Source organism: Poeciliopsis prolifica, unplaced genomic scaffold (assembly GCF_027474105.1).
Source record: "Poeciliopsis prolifica strain line A6 unplaced genomic scaffold, Auburn_PproV2 SCAFFOLD002, whole genome shotgun sequence".
Lineage (NCBI taxonomy): Eukaryota > Metazoa > Chordata > Actinopteri > Cyprinodontiformes > Poeciliidae > Poeciliopsis > Poeciliopsis prolifica.
In genome coordinates, this window is record NW_026562377.1 from 17,804,822 (window position 1) to 17,820,166 (window position 15,345).

The window sequence follows — 15,345 nt, forward strand, 5'->3', positions numbered from 1 at the left end:
GAGTGGAGGAGAATTCTGAATATGAAAAAAGGGTGGGGAAAGTCCCGAGACTTGCCTTCTCTGGACTGCTCACCTTGTTTTTGTCTTTTTTTCCAATCACATTCTGACGCACGCTGACTGTAACATGTGCACAACAGTATGCTCTGGTCTCCTGGTGTTTCAAAAACAGCTCAGCCCAACGTTACATTCTGCTAAGACTCTCCCTAGTTTTCCAAGCATTTTGCAGGGCCACCGCTGACACTTCAGATCTTTTTACTTTGATCTATTAAGTTTTTTTTTTTAGTTCTTTGTTTCAACCACACTTTTAGTCTTTTAGTTTTTAAAAACTACAGACTTAATTTTATGTATTGTGATTGTTACTGGTGAATTATCACAGACTCTGTGACAAAAGGCTGTGATATTCTTGAGCCCCTTTGTACTCTGAGTCTGCAATACATTAGGATTTGGAGTTCAGAAAAAAATTCTGGAGAATTAGCTTAAGACATCTCAGTTAATCACATAATTTACTTATTTTTACTGACACTCAACTACCTGTACAGTTAAGACACCACCCTGAATCTGAAGCAGACCTTGAAGCAAACTGTGTGAGGTTTAGACTGAGATTGTCCACTTGGACCCAGTGCTGTTTGTGTGGGCCAGCAAAGATCCCTTCGGGGTAATGCTGTTTAGTTAGAGGTTTCGCTCTCATACTCTCTCTCTACTTCATGCTGAGCTAAAAGTATTTTATTGCAAATTACCATGGCAACATTTTTTTTTTACCTTGCTAGATAAAGAGGCTTGTGGAGCAATTCCAGGAAATGGGGTTACTTCCTCACTCAGCGCCAACAACTTCCTGCCCTCTCCTGTATGGATATTTGCCAGTCGTCGGCGACAGCCGCCAGTGCGCTGCCTTTTGACTCCAGTTTCGTAATTACTTCCTCTTATCAATCCACAGCTTTTAGCTCAAAACCTCTTTTCTTCATTCTGCTAAATTCATGACTTTAATTTCTTTGTGGATTGAGCAAACCAGAGCTTGTTTGCTTTTATTGTTTTTAACAGCAAAGGATGTTCATCCTACTGTTCTGCTGGAGACATTCTGGTGTCACATTGCTGTAAAACACCAAAAATGTTAACAAACAAGAAGGAGCAAATGAAACAGCTGTTGTCTTGAACTGCTGTTACCCTAATGCATTTTTAATGCAGTCCTGAGTCGTGTGTGGTTCAAACTACAGACTACTGTGAAGACTACGGTAACTGCTCAGCTGTGATTTGTCTGTGTTGAAAGTGCTGCACACAGTGTAGGGTATCTTTTTTCAATGTAAGCCAAGCTGCTTTGCTGAATTATCACAAGCATCTCCACTCCATAGAAGAATTCATACCACAAACATTCGTCACATGTATTTCAGCGTATCTGTGATATACCAGCATGCCACCTTGCAGATATATCGCACAGGTTGTGGCACGTTTTTAATACTTGCATAGTGTAATCAGATTGATTTCTTCTCCAAGAGCTACTGAAGTATTTAAAGACGTGCAATTGCTATTTTAACACACAGCTCTTGAAATTCATTCATGACACAGCCTAGTTAATCAGTGTGATTCGTATTTGAAATGATGGAAACGAAAACAAAATCTTTTAAACAAAAATTGTGTTGCGTCTCTGTCTTTTAGCTGCTGGAAAAGGTGTTGTAATATTAAGGGCAGGGGCCCGGTTTGATTGTATTAGGTAAACATGGATTAACTATATTGTTGACACAGGGCTTTGTCGTACTAACTTCTTTTCCTGTATTTTTTTTCACCCAAAACTTATAAAAATACAGCTCTGTTGATTTTTAGCTTTTGAAGGTTTTTAGAACATGTACAGGACTTTCTACATGTAGCCATTTTTGATTGGTTACCTTTGTTACCAAAATGAACAACTGCTTTCTGATGCAATTGCAACTCCAGCTTCACAGAAAAGCCCTCCATCAGAAAACAGGGGCCATGCGGTTTTGCTAAACCTCCCTCTGCTATTATCCGCATTATGGGAATAGTTGGTGGTAAATGAAGGACGTCAATAATTTCAATGTCACACTGAAATAAATTGATGATAGAAACAAGAGTGAACATTTTTCTTCATCTGCCATTTCTGGTTTATTTTAACTGTAAGCAAACTTGTTTCCAGTGTTATGGTTTTGGGGTGATATGTGTGTAGTTTTCATTCCTGTTCCCTAATATTAGCCGCTTTCAGGATGCAGTTGTTGAAGTAATCAGATGATATATAGTGACTCTCGCGCATTCACACCCCTTTTAAAATGCTTGGTTTTGAAACTAAGGAAATAAATCATCTGTAAAGCTTTTCTACTGAAATTGTTTTTAATTAATTTATTTTGCACTTGCCTTTAACTTTAGTTCATTTGATAAACCTGAAATAATGTTCACATGTCCTAGTATCCAGTGTTTTCTTGCAGAGAGGTTGCAGAGCATCAAAATAGCCTGGTTGTAGAAAGATACAAGATAAAAGTCATGATGTGATTTTAAACTGACTGGACGTACCACACACACATACACAAAAGCAAAACATTTTCATTCAAACACCAGCTCTGGAAAAAAGGTTTTTAGAGAAAATGACACCACGGTGACAATATTGCTGTCATGTTTTCTGTCAGATGTAACTTCAGGTATGTGCTAGAAGACTCAAGATGTATTTAGCTTTTCGGCATCACGTTGAGTCCAATCAAATATCCAAATCAACACAAAAATGAATTCACTAAAGAAATGGGGAGCTTTGAAGTTGCCTTGTTAGAGTCCAGAACTAAATCTGATAGGAAATTTTGGAGGTCATCTCAAGAGAGCTTGGGGCAAGAATTCGCCTCACAATCTGATAGAAATGCAGAACTTTTGTAGACTCAAGTGGACAAATATTGTCAAGTTCAGATGTTTCATGCTGATAGACTTCAACAAAATAAGACTGAATGCTGAATTTGAATCAAAATGTGCTCTAGGAAGTGATAGTTAAAGGGGGTGCAAAGTTATTACACCAGGTTATTGCACCTTTTCTTTTGTTTTTATGTTTCAAGCGGAAGGATTTGTTTCCTTTTCAAGAAATTGTGGAGGACTTATTGTTCTGCAATGAAAAAGCAGTACCATACGTTCTACAAGTTATAATTATAATCAAGATTTCTCCCAGAAAACTTGATTATAAGTTTTCTGGGTTGGGTGCAGGGCAGTCATTCATTCAGCAGTCTGTTGTGTTTTTGAGTTAGAAAATGTTTAACGGCAGGAAATTTGAAAATATCGCTTGATAATTATTTGTTATTAAAAGATTGGAAGACTAATACCTGAACACCAACTATAAAGTCTTAAAAAATGCACATTTTAAAAAGACTTAAATAAATAAGCAATGCTTAGCCAGGTGGGGCCACAAGTAAAGCCTAGTGGCTCGTTAGTCTTATAATACACCCTGCATGATATATTTTAAAGTTTAAATTTGAACAGGAATGTGTTACTTGAGTGAAAAGGAATCTTTACGCACACAATATGATTAGATTTTATGCTCTAAACAAAGCGCACTTGTAGTGAAACAGGACAAAAACATTTTAATGCTACTGTTTGTGTTCATGTCCTTCCTACGGTCGTCAAAACATCTGATGGAGTTTAGCAGACCACCCTGACATCCTGTGTGTTCATTGATGTTATCGTCTGGAGGTTATTGAAAACTGCAAACCGTAATCTGTTATTTGCAGTCTGATAATATCTGTCAAGATCCAGCTACTATCAGTCGGCTTCCTTCAAGGCTCTTCTGTCTCATCAAATTGCAAATTCACTTTTCACTGAGTTTGTTTTTACGAGTAAACCTTTCATGTTGATCATACTTGTGCAGACCAAAAGCACACAAAGCTAAAAGGTGAGCTGAAAGTTAAACAGAAATGGAGACTTTTATTGAAATGACAAGGATCCAATTCATGGTTGAAGTCAGTCGGACAGGTAATGTCCACACAGTCTGGTTTTTGTTTTACTGTTGACGTGGTCGATGGGGCAAATGTAGGTTCTCACGCCTGGGAAATATTTCTGTCTGTGCTCCATTGACAGTGAGATGTTAGAATAGCCATGCAAAAAAGCCCTAATGCTGGTGTTCACATTCAGGAGCACAATCTGGATGTGTGTGAACTTCCTGCTTGTTTTATTTTTCAGTAAGTTTGTTTTGGAAACATTTTCCAATTGTTCAGTCATAGTGTTTGTAACCCCTGCAGGATGAGGTCGTTGACCTTTATGTGTCTGCTGATGTGGTATTGTGCAGGATGTCCCAAATTTGGTAAGGCTATCGCATCTGTGGTTACAACAGGTAGAATCGGAAGCTTGTCAAACCTGCTGGGGTAACAAATGCCTTTGGTCTGAGCTTCTGTTCTTTGTTTATCTACGTTTAATTAAATGGATGAACTATGTTAAGTTAAAAGTAATAAGTAAAAAAATGTTGTAAGGCCAGAGTGAATTTCATGTTGCAGAGCCAACCACTTACAGACTTAAAAGTATACGTGTCTGAAATAAAGCGTTTTTCTTCATTCTGATTTTTTTCTTTGCTCGTGAGATCCAGGTCTATTTTGGATCTTTTGCTGTGCGGCTTACTTAGGGTGTTTTTAGCTTTCTGGCTAGCGTCTGTGTAGTCAGCAACAACAACATGCATTTGAAAAGCAAGTTTGAAATGCTACACGACTTAAAGAGGACTAATGTTAATTCAAAATCTATAAAGGTTTTACCGGAAGAATTTCTGTCTAGATGAGATTTTGTGTTGCTGCGGATCCATACATATTTCAAGTTGGTCATTTCAACAAAAGAATATTCTGCATGACTACATCAGCGTTTGATATTTCTCCAAGGACCAAATTGAAGAGCAGTCAGGTTTGTGGACGTGTGTTTATGCACATGGGTTTTAAAGTTAATTTGTATTTTTTAATTAGCTTTACTGGGGGGGTTTACTAGCTATGTCTATTAGTTATTGTGGGTTTATTGTGTTTTGCGATGCAGTTTCGAGGAGAGGATATATTAGTCAAATAGTCTGAAATTTGACCCCTGACTCAGTAATTGTCATATGGTTGGATGCTGTGACTGTAAAAAAAAAAAAAAAAAGGCAAGAAATGTTATCCCTCCTGTTGGAATGAATAGTTACCTCTTGAAAATGTTCACATTAGCGTTGTATTTCTGAAGCACATTTTTGGACATTTTTTTCAAACAGAGCTTTGAAAATCTCAGGGAATGCTCTCTCAAAGTAACACATCCAAAGAAGCAATGTTTGTTCAGCTATTATTCATGCTGATTGGTAGTGATCAGCAGTGATTAAGTAATAAGCAGATCAAATTCAGAAAATCAGAACTCTCGTTTCTCAGTTCCGAAAAAAACCTGTGATAGGCGAAATCCGTGAAGTAGTTACCTTTATTTTTTTACAACTACTATACAGCATAATTAAATACTCTACATTGAAACCAAAGAACAAAACCTGTTTTCAGGCCCAAGTATTTTTTGAACATAATACTTTCTTACAAATAATTACAGTAAAATAATCACTTTAATCATCAATACGAGGTACAGTAGGACAAATTGTGACTTGCGTATTTCACTGTGCCTCTGACTGTGACGTTGTGGCTTGATTCCGCTCTTTAGTGTCTTTTTCTTCTGAAGCCTGTGGTGCAGGTATGTTTTTTTCAAGAGAAGAACATAGTTATCGATAGTTGTCACTCTTTTTTTTCTTCTGGGGAAGAAACATTTACCAAATTTTGCCAAGCTGTTTTACGTATGTTTAAAAAACGTAACGTTATTTGCACACAGGTAGAGAAGAAGTGGGGAGACTGGTTAGCCAATCAGGACGCAGAATACAATGCACTGTGAAAAAATACTGCACAAAAACATCCGTGAAGCAGTGAGGTTGTGAAAGGTGAACTGCATTATAGCCAAGGTTCATTTGCATTTAATATATCAAAACTCAGAACTGCCACTATGTTTGACCTGTAAAAAAATCAAATATTGTGTATTTTGATGCAGTTCTGAGTTTATTGAGAGATAGATAAAGTTTAGTGAAATGTTCTTAAATGGTTTAGGTTTCTCTTAGACTTAGAACTAATAACTTTGTTAAAGAACCCGTGAAGTAGTTATTTTTATTTTTGTTTTATTGGTTATCGCCCTAACCCGTATGAGCAGACCAGACCTAAAGCTCACTGTCACCCAGGAAAAACATGTTTCCTGCATTTTCCATTTTGCTATTGAATTACCACATTCCTCATTGTCTGAGAGTAGCAACATATCAGGACTTTTCTTTTTAACATACATGATGATAAGTTAATAAATGGAACAAAACTTAATTTCTACTTACTTATGGAAACCATAATTTCACTCAATACTTCAACAATGTGGTTTATTTATGTTAGTGTAATGCTAATTGTTACTATTTATCAAAATTTGTGTTTAATAGATTCATGTGCTTGTCATGTCCTGCTGTAGAAAACATTAAAGTGAACTTGAATTGTACCTACTTTTGCCAGGATGAAGAAATTCTTGTTGCAGTATTTGCATGATCTACTTCTGCAGTCCTAAAATAGCTAAGCATTTTCTGTGGTTTTCATTATGCAGCAGCCTACACTTTTTTCTTTTTTTTACTTTTATTCAAAAGATATCCAATAGTAGCAAAGGCTGAGTGTGTCTGTGTGTATGTGTGTGTGGATGCCTGTAGGATTATAAATTTCACAGGGGTTTGCGTATTGTATCTCCATGTCTAAATGGGTATGCCTGCTTGCCACACTCTAAAACATGAGTTTGCAGTTGCTCTCTTGCCTCAGCAGTTCAGAGATACTTCAAACACAACAATTTGCAATTAACGTCTGTTACTTCATAAGCACATGAAGTAGTCTAAATATTGGTGTTTGTGTCATCAAAGGGACTTCCTAAGTTGAGTGACATTGAGATTAAACTAGGTGCAGGAAGTAACACTACTGCTGAGTGCACTTCCTGTAATGCAATGACTGTTTTGCGAAGACACCGTTTCTTCAAAATCAGCTGACCTGCCCCGTGTTTTGAAAAAAGCATCTTAATACATTAGAGGCTATTTAAGAAGAAAATATTCTTTAACTACTGGCAATAACTCATGCCAGTTTTCTTAATAAAAAAAAACATCCGTTAAACTTTGCTTTCCAGCTGTAATAAATAAAATGTGAAAACTCCACTTCTGCTTGGCATGTTGTCTTGGCCTGGTGCGCGTGAGGACCTCTTGAGCCATGTGTCTCTGGTGGCTTGAAGGCACAATGGCTGATGTGTCTGGCAATAAGTGTTTCATTGGAAGGGGAATAGTTGGCCTTTGTTGTCTTCTGCAGGATGGATGATTTTTTTTTTCTCCCTGCCTTGCCATCCGGCTTGCTCGTGGCCGTTGACTTGTTCCAGGATGGCTTTGCCAAGTTAGAAAAGAGAGTACAGAGTCAACTGCCTAATGTTACTGCTAAAATAAGCAAAGAGGGGATATTTAGAGCAAGCTTTTGGGTTCTTACCATCTCCTTTGGTAAGAACCTGTGAAAGATTTCCAGGATTAATGGGCAAAGCTAAGTTTAATTTTAACTCAATTTTAGCTTGCATGTTCCTCCTTGTAGAAACATTTTTTCTCTTAAAGCTGTAGTATGTAACTTTTACCTTTGTTATACTTTTTTAAAAGTATCACTATTTTTTGATAGTATAATAGAAAACACATAATCTGTGAAAAGATCAATTTTCTCCACCTCTTTCCTGAGCTTTTTATTGATATCTGAAGAAATGCTCCACTCCCAACCAAGAATAACCTATCAGAGTCAGGAGGAGGGTCTTAGCACTGTCAATCAAACACGTGTACTTGCTGCTTGATGTGCTGATGACAGAGAAACACCTTAACATTAGGAAAACTGTTTATCCACCATCATCTGTGGTCTTGCTAATTAGCCTGAGCATTCACGACTGGGGAGAAGCCACAGCGAAGCAGAAAGCAGAGGGAAGGGAGAGAGAGATGAGCAGCACGAGATTTTGATTGACTGGTTCTTATTGGTTGTATCTAGTTAGCACTTGGAGTATTTTGAGAAGGCAGACGAGTTTGATTTTTCCCCACCGGTTATGTGTCTCTACTGTCATGACATAATAACAGTTTCACCAGATGAAAAAAAAGTACTTCTTTTTATGCAAATTGCATACTGAAGCTTTGAAGTGACAGCATCTCACATTTAAATTGGTATTCATAAAATAATGTTATTTAACTGAGTAAGAAAGCAAAATTGTCATAATCTTAATGATTGGTTTTCTAAACACAAGTTGTAGCATATATTCTAATTTCATTTCATTTATTCAGAGTAGACAACAATTAAGTCATTCTACCAACACAAATGCAGTTCAATAAGAAAATCAATATTTTTGCCACTGTTATTTTTTATTACTCTGTGATACTGTGAGAATTATCAAATCTGACCTGTAAAATGTCTAAAGCAGACATTTCCAAAGTTAGGAGGGGTCTGTTTAATTATTTTCAAGATATCTTGTTCTGATTTCTGATCCATTTTTGATATTTTGATCGAAAGTTTAGCAGCAAATTAACGACTGTTACTCTAATTGTCTAACATGATTCACGTCTCTTGCAGGCCTGCAGTGTGTGGATGAAAAGGCGCCTTGTATTAACAACGCAACATGCCTGACCTTTAATAATGGCACAGAATACTGCAGGTAAGATCAAGATTCACAACCAATCACGAGCTTTGCAGTTTCATTTCACCAGGTCACACTGTGATCTGAGATGTATTAAGATATGAGCACAGAGGTATACATGCGCTTATGTGATAGTTGGATATGAAAGGCCAAGCCAAAAATATGGCTTCTAGGTCAACCACAGTCACTTCAGGGGATCAAGAGGTTTTGTTTGATTGACAGCCTGCTTTGTTTGATTAACTACTTTTCCATTAGTAAATTAAAAAAAACTATGAACATTTTTTATTTCATGCCTTTTTATCAGCATCATGTCTCAGGTTTGTTGCGATTACATTTTATTTTAAGAAGCAGCAGACATATTTCCTCTCTCCGTGTTATTACTCGTAATGAGTCCAGAACAACACGCACACACACATTTAGTGTGAACAGAATGAAAGGAAACTGTCAAAATCCCAAGGAAATTGAAGTTATTGAAGAGTGCCAAGACCATGTCAGCTAAAAGCTAAAAATAACATTTTTTTTCTGCTACTGGAGTAATCAAACCATGCAGGAAAAGGACTGCAACGTAAAGAGTGCAACTACTATTTTTTGATGATTTATCCTAGTTTGTAATTAGGCCTGAGCTTTCTTTATAATTCTGTTGCCACTCCCAAGCCCAATTCCCAACAAAAAACACACCATAGCTAGTTCATGAACCTGATCGTGTTTCATCAGATGTGATGAGAATGCTGAAACGTGTCTGTTCCCAGAGCTTTTGGAATGTAAGTACTTGGCTGCCGTTGTAGAAAGTGAAGATAAAACCAACAGCTCTTAATCACTATTAAACATTTTCTCTGTTTAACTGAAGGTCAAGTAAACATTTTTCCTGCAGGTGCATTTCAGTTTGACACATGCACACCGTTGTCAGTTTGCATGTGTGTGAGAATAAAGTTTTGTTGGAGTCAGTTAGGCTTTGTAATTTCTCTAATCAAGGCTTTGCATTGTTTAAGGCAAAAAATGAATTGGATTTTGAATTGAAATCACGGTGAGCAATGTGTGAAAGATGGTTGGTTTTGAAATGATATTCTGTGGTCTTCATTCAAGTTGTTATATTTCAAGAGATAAGAGAAGCTTGTAGTGGCCACTTAAAGGATGTACATAGTGTGAGAACTGTAATATTATAGAAATTTTTTCAGGAACCCAATTTTAGACCTGACTTTAAATGTGGAACTGTGTGTGCAGTTAACACAAACATGAGCAGAGTTTTAGGGAACCAACGTTTTTCACTATGGATATTATTTTCTGGATATAGATTAAAAAGTAAATATGCTAAGCAACATTTAGATTAGTTACCACTCAGTAACTGATGATGAGAAAGACAATTGAAGTCAATACGAATTTCAGTGTCGGTTCAAAAATGAACCGACACTGAAATTTATGATAATGACCATAAATGTCTTTTTTGGTTGTATATTGGTAGACTATGTTCATGTCCCGTCAAGATGCTGTGCTACGTGTACCATCTTTAGTCGCCTTACTCCACAATGTTATGGTTTTAGTGATGTTGGCCTTGTATTGCTAATAGGAGATGGCAAACCCAGATTAAAATGTTGGCTTGGTAAACATTTTGTCTTTTTTTTTACAACAAAGTGGTAAGTGGTGGCATTATGTTGTTTGTGTGTGGGAAAGTATTTGGTGTAAATGGGGATTTCTTTAAAATATAGGGATTTTTTAATTATGCACTTCCCCTATTTAAATGATGAATGATTACTCACAACAGAAATACTAGAAAAAAAAACGTTTTGAAATGCTAAAATATTGGTAGAAGGGCTAGCAGCCCCTGAGGTCATACATGAGTTTTTAGAAGAGTCAGCTGACAGAGAGCAGGCCTAGTGTTAGACTGATTCAGTTGCCGATTTTTTTCCTATGTGTGCATAGTGGCCTCTGTTGAACCTCTTGGCTTCTGTTTCTATAATGTTGTCATTCAAAAGACACATTGTCCAAAAATCTGATTACACATTTATTAAGCTCTGCTGCAAGTTAAACTCAAATAAACAGTCATTGTGGCCTTTTGACATCAACCAGCTACATCACATGGATCCTTGTGGGGGTCAAACTGAGTTGCTGAATAATTAAATAAATCCTTATTAGGAAAAGCTGGAGCTATAAAATGCAAACATTTATACTATCTGTTTGGTATTAATGAAAGAACAGCATGTTAGAAATTGATGTTTTGTGCTAGCTTTTATAAACTGAAAGCACAGAGAAATGAACACCGAGCTGCAGTTTTTTTTTCTGGTTAATTTCAAGATTAGCTTTGAATTGTTTCCCATTTTGATGTATTCCCTCCCTGGTTTTTATATCACCAAACCTTTAGAAACTAATGCTGCTAAAGCTGCACTGTTGAATCACATGTGTCACTCAGTGTTGGTGTTTTGATCAGACATGTTCACCTGTTGTGGCATATTAAGCCATTTGGATTGCTGATGTCTGTTGGTTGCACGTGTGTTTTTTTTTATCTTATTTTATTATCTCAATCTCTACTATTGAAAGGTTGTATTGGACAGAAAGTGACAGAACAATTGAGGGGAACTGATGTCCAGTTTAGTAATTCACACTCTATTCAGATATAATTGTACACCTTCGACTTCCCAGATTTTATATGGATTTTACAAAATGGGGCATAACTATGAAGTGGATAGAAAATGATTTTTTATTTTTATGAATACAAATTTTTAAGACTGGAAAGCACATTTGTTCAGCATAATTTAAATCCAGTTTAACCAAATGTCTTCAGATGTCCTTTAGTCAATAAATAAACTCCCTATTTGTGTTTGAACATTACTGCACAAAGAGTATAATAAGTACTAAGGAAGACATTTGACAAGTTTAGAGCAAGTTTTTAAGCAGAGTTTGGTTTTGCTATTTCTGAAGCTTTGAAAGTCACACAAAGGGCTTTTCTATTCATCTTCTTATGATGGGAAAACATGGGAAACCTCAAACTTGCCAAGGAGAGTTGTCTGACAGGATAGGTAAGGAGTGGTTTATTCAGTGAACCAGCTGAATCATCCATTACTAACTGTGCATGAGATGCATAGATCCACTGCTTAGTTGAAAGATTCTGTTGACAGGAAAAATCTTCGTTGTGCAATCCCCAAATATGGCCTCTATGAAAGAAAGAAAGCCAAAAGAAAACAATTTAAAGTTTGCCACAAACCTTGTATGGAAAACAGAAAATGTGTGTAAAGAAGTGCAAATTGACATCATGCTTTTAAAAACAATAGCTTGAAAACCAGATATTTCACAATTATCTACCATTTTGTATTGCTGAGTCCGTGCTGCTCTTTTGCATAAAAAATAACTGAATATTCCTGAATGTTGTGTGGAGCATGATTATCTCATATGCCTGCCTGCTAAAGTGGAGGCAGAAGAAGCTGCTGCTCACAGTTCATGACTTCACTGACCTGCAGAAATACGGCACATTCTCTAAATTCTGCAAATCTAATTTTAGTCATCAGAATTTCAAATCTTTTTTCTTTAAACTTCTATTTAAATTAACTAAACATTTTCACTTCCATAACAAGTTAATAAGATATGTGTCTACGAAACAGCAGCATAAACTGTAACTATTTTCTCAAAGACAATATCGTGGGATTTTCTTGCACATCCACGTCTTCGTGGACTGAAAGATCTTGTCAGATGAAGTGAATGTCCGTGGGAGATGTCAATTGGCTGCTTTTGCAGGGCAGGGTTCAGAAAAGCTGTCTAACCGGTGAAACTGCAAACCATCGGCTTTAGGTGTGTGAGGTGCAAGCTACGAGTCAATCCCTGTGAGGATCTGTCTGTGTTATCCTGAATGGTAGGTATTTGTAAGTTGCAGCACATTAAACAAGTTACCTGGTAACAGAACTAAAGTCATGGTGTTGTTTTCCAGCCTGTGATGATTCATGTTTAACGTAAGCATGAGGTTGAACACCATGTTGTCCAGATCCTCTGAACAAGAGCTTTTTGTCTTGTGTTGGCTTCGGAGCAAACTGATTACGTCTTCCTTCCTCTCTCACTTTGTGCAGCAGTTTTTCTTTGCAAAGTTCTTCTCCAGCATTTTTGAAGAGATTTACGGTGTTGTGTGGATCTGCTGCCTGTTTGATCTGACAGGTAGAATTAACCTGCAGGGGAGGCAGAGGAAGAGAAAGGGCCAAAACAAAAGAGGATGTCTCTTTTTAGGTAATTTGAGAAGGAATACCTCAGAGCACAACTCCTTACTAATGATGAGAGACTGTCGAGTGGGGGGGGGATGGGAGATGGGAGGCTCGGAAGAAGTGGAGAGAGGAGTGTAATTTCCCTTCTTGCTTTGCCTCCTTCATCAAACTGTCACTCATCCATCCATTTCCCAGTCCAGCCCACTGCTGAAGGGATTTAGATGCCTCTAGACAAGCCACCTGGTCTGTTAATCTTTTCATGACTATTTCCTAATTCTAGATGAGGTTTGGAGGTCATAAATCATTAGTCTTTGTTTTAATAATCATTACTTGATCTCTATTTAGAATCTCAAGGCTTTGTGAGCTTTGTTCTGAACTTTCCCTTCCTCACTCATGTTTCCTATTAGTCACCTTGTAGAATCACAGAACACCTTTATGATTTAAAAAGGCTCTCAAACACACATGCGCGCACGCACACACGTTCAAGACATCCACTCTTGAGTTTTGGGAATGGTTTCAGCACAAGATTCTAAGCTCCCCTTACCCAGATGTGGGGGACTATAAGCCAAAGCAGTGATTTCCCAATCTTACACTCCAAAGATTTATCTTCTTCCCACAGCTCAGCCAACAGCAGTGTAGTTGTGGTTCAGACTGGAACCACAGTGATAAGAGTTTTATTGTGAATGTGTGTTTGAACTCTTCTTTGCTGTTTTATCTGGAAGTCCAGGCCAACCAGAGCTGAGTGCAGGCTCACATGCTGCCACTTTAAATAGCTAGTTCTCAGTCAGCGCATAAAATCAATATTTGGATGAGTGGGTTTAAGCTTTGCATGACTCATGGGGTGCATGACACTTCATTAGTACAGGACATTATTACACCAACCTTGTGTTGCTGTATTGTTTGCCCTTAACTCCTTTTTCTTGCACAGTTCAGTGGACTGGAAGCTGTAAAGAAATTTGGATTCCTCAGAAAGGGGAAGCCTTTCAAAGCATTGGGGAATGTAGCAACCAGACCATAACCCACATACGGTGGAGTGGCAAGTGTCCCCTGTCACACATGAATGTCACACTATGAAGTTAAATGTACATCTGCTGTGTCTTAAGGACATACACATATTGTCCGCACAAACATAGTGATGATGAGTCCTTACTTGACACATTGTATTTAAAATAACTTGCATTAAGCTAAAATATCAACATTTCTCAGTCTTTTAATTCATAGGTAGTTTTCACAAGAAAGCAAAATGCTACCCCTACAGTCTCAGAACAAAAATCTTAAGGTAAAAAATGAACCCTTGATAAGCTGACACAGATATGACCCACTATTTGATACAATTTCACCATTAAGTTTAAAAGTCTTAAGACAATACTCCCAACTGGAGCCACTCCCTTCTGAACTGATTGCGCCACCGTGGTCTCATTGAAAGGAGCTAATTAACAAGCAAATCCTTATTTCAAATTTGAGGAAACTGTATACTTGTACGTTATTGAGTTTATCTTCGAGAGATTCTGAAAATTTATTTTAAATTCTAAATCTGTGTGGCAACAACACAAACAGTTTATCCACCCACACACCTGACTGCTTTCTGAAGTAAATTAGGCATTTATGACAAATTTGGTTAAACAAAAATTTCAATAGAACATCTCACTTTTTGTCATGAGATGTGAGTTTGTTGATGGCTCAAAATTCACACAGGAGCTAGGAGCACGGATCATGTTGAATTTTCTTCATTGGTGAAACTGAAAATTTACAGAAATCAAAGGGAAGGTAAGGAGCCAGAGTAGAACAAAAGCAGGGACCATTAACCAAAAGCCAGCATGGTAAAATGGAGAAGCAACAGAGAAATAATAGGATTAAATGGGAAGAGCCAGCAAGGAGTGTGAGCAGGATAAGGGTTTAAATACTGAGGGTTCATGCTGGAACAAAAGGCCTGGGCCGATTAGCTAACGGGTTACAGGTGTGAGGGGAGAGAGCAAACAGAAGCTGAGTATAGAGAGAGAGAGAAAGAAAGTGGGTGAGGGAGAGTACACAAATGTGTCTAAGAAAAACAAGGAATGACTAGACACACATAATAAATTAGAATCACTCAGAAGAACTGAACAAAGGCAAAACCGAAACGAGGCTCATCTAATCAAAGAAAGACTAAAGAACACATAATAATAATAAAACTAGAACCAAATAATCAAAACAACCCAGGATCTGACATTTTTAAATTGTTAGTCATAAATACTTTCCTTCAATGTATATCCTGAAAAAGCAGTACCAAAAACACATCTTCCAGGTTAATAAACAAAATGTAAAAACTGAGAGGTACCTTTTTCTGTTCAAGGAATCACAGGCAAGCATTCAGCCAGACAGTATCTCAAAACGTCCTGCTTTTTTCAGTTTCTAACCTATCATAGGCTGTCATTATTCTGTGTTAGTTACAACAGTTTTTGTACCGTACTTCCAAATTAGTCACTGGTGTACTATGCATAGTGTAGAGCTAGATGTGGCGCTTTTATATGTC

General features: G+C 37.3%; 1 protein-coding gene across 1 annotated transcript in view; it reads left to right on the forward strand.

Annotated features, from left to right (window-relative positions):
- The window catches only part of notch2 (notch receptor 2), a 48,576-nt gene that overhangs the window by 6,238 nt on the left and 26,993 nt on the right, over positions 1 to 15,345 (forward strand). Inside the window, exon 2 of the mRNA XM_055044317.1 lies at positions 8,595 to 8,676. Within this exon, the coding sequence (XP_054900292.1) occupies positions 8,595 to 8,676 (82 nt within the window). The remainder of the gene's footprint in view (positions 1 to 8,594; positions 8,677 to 15,345) is intronic.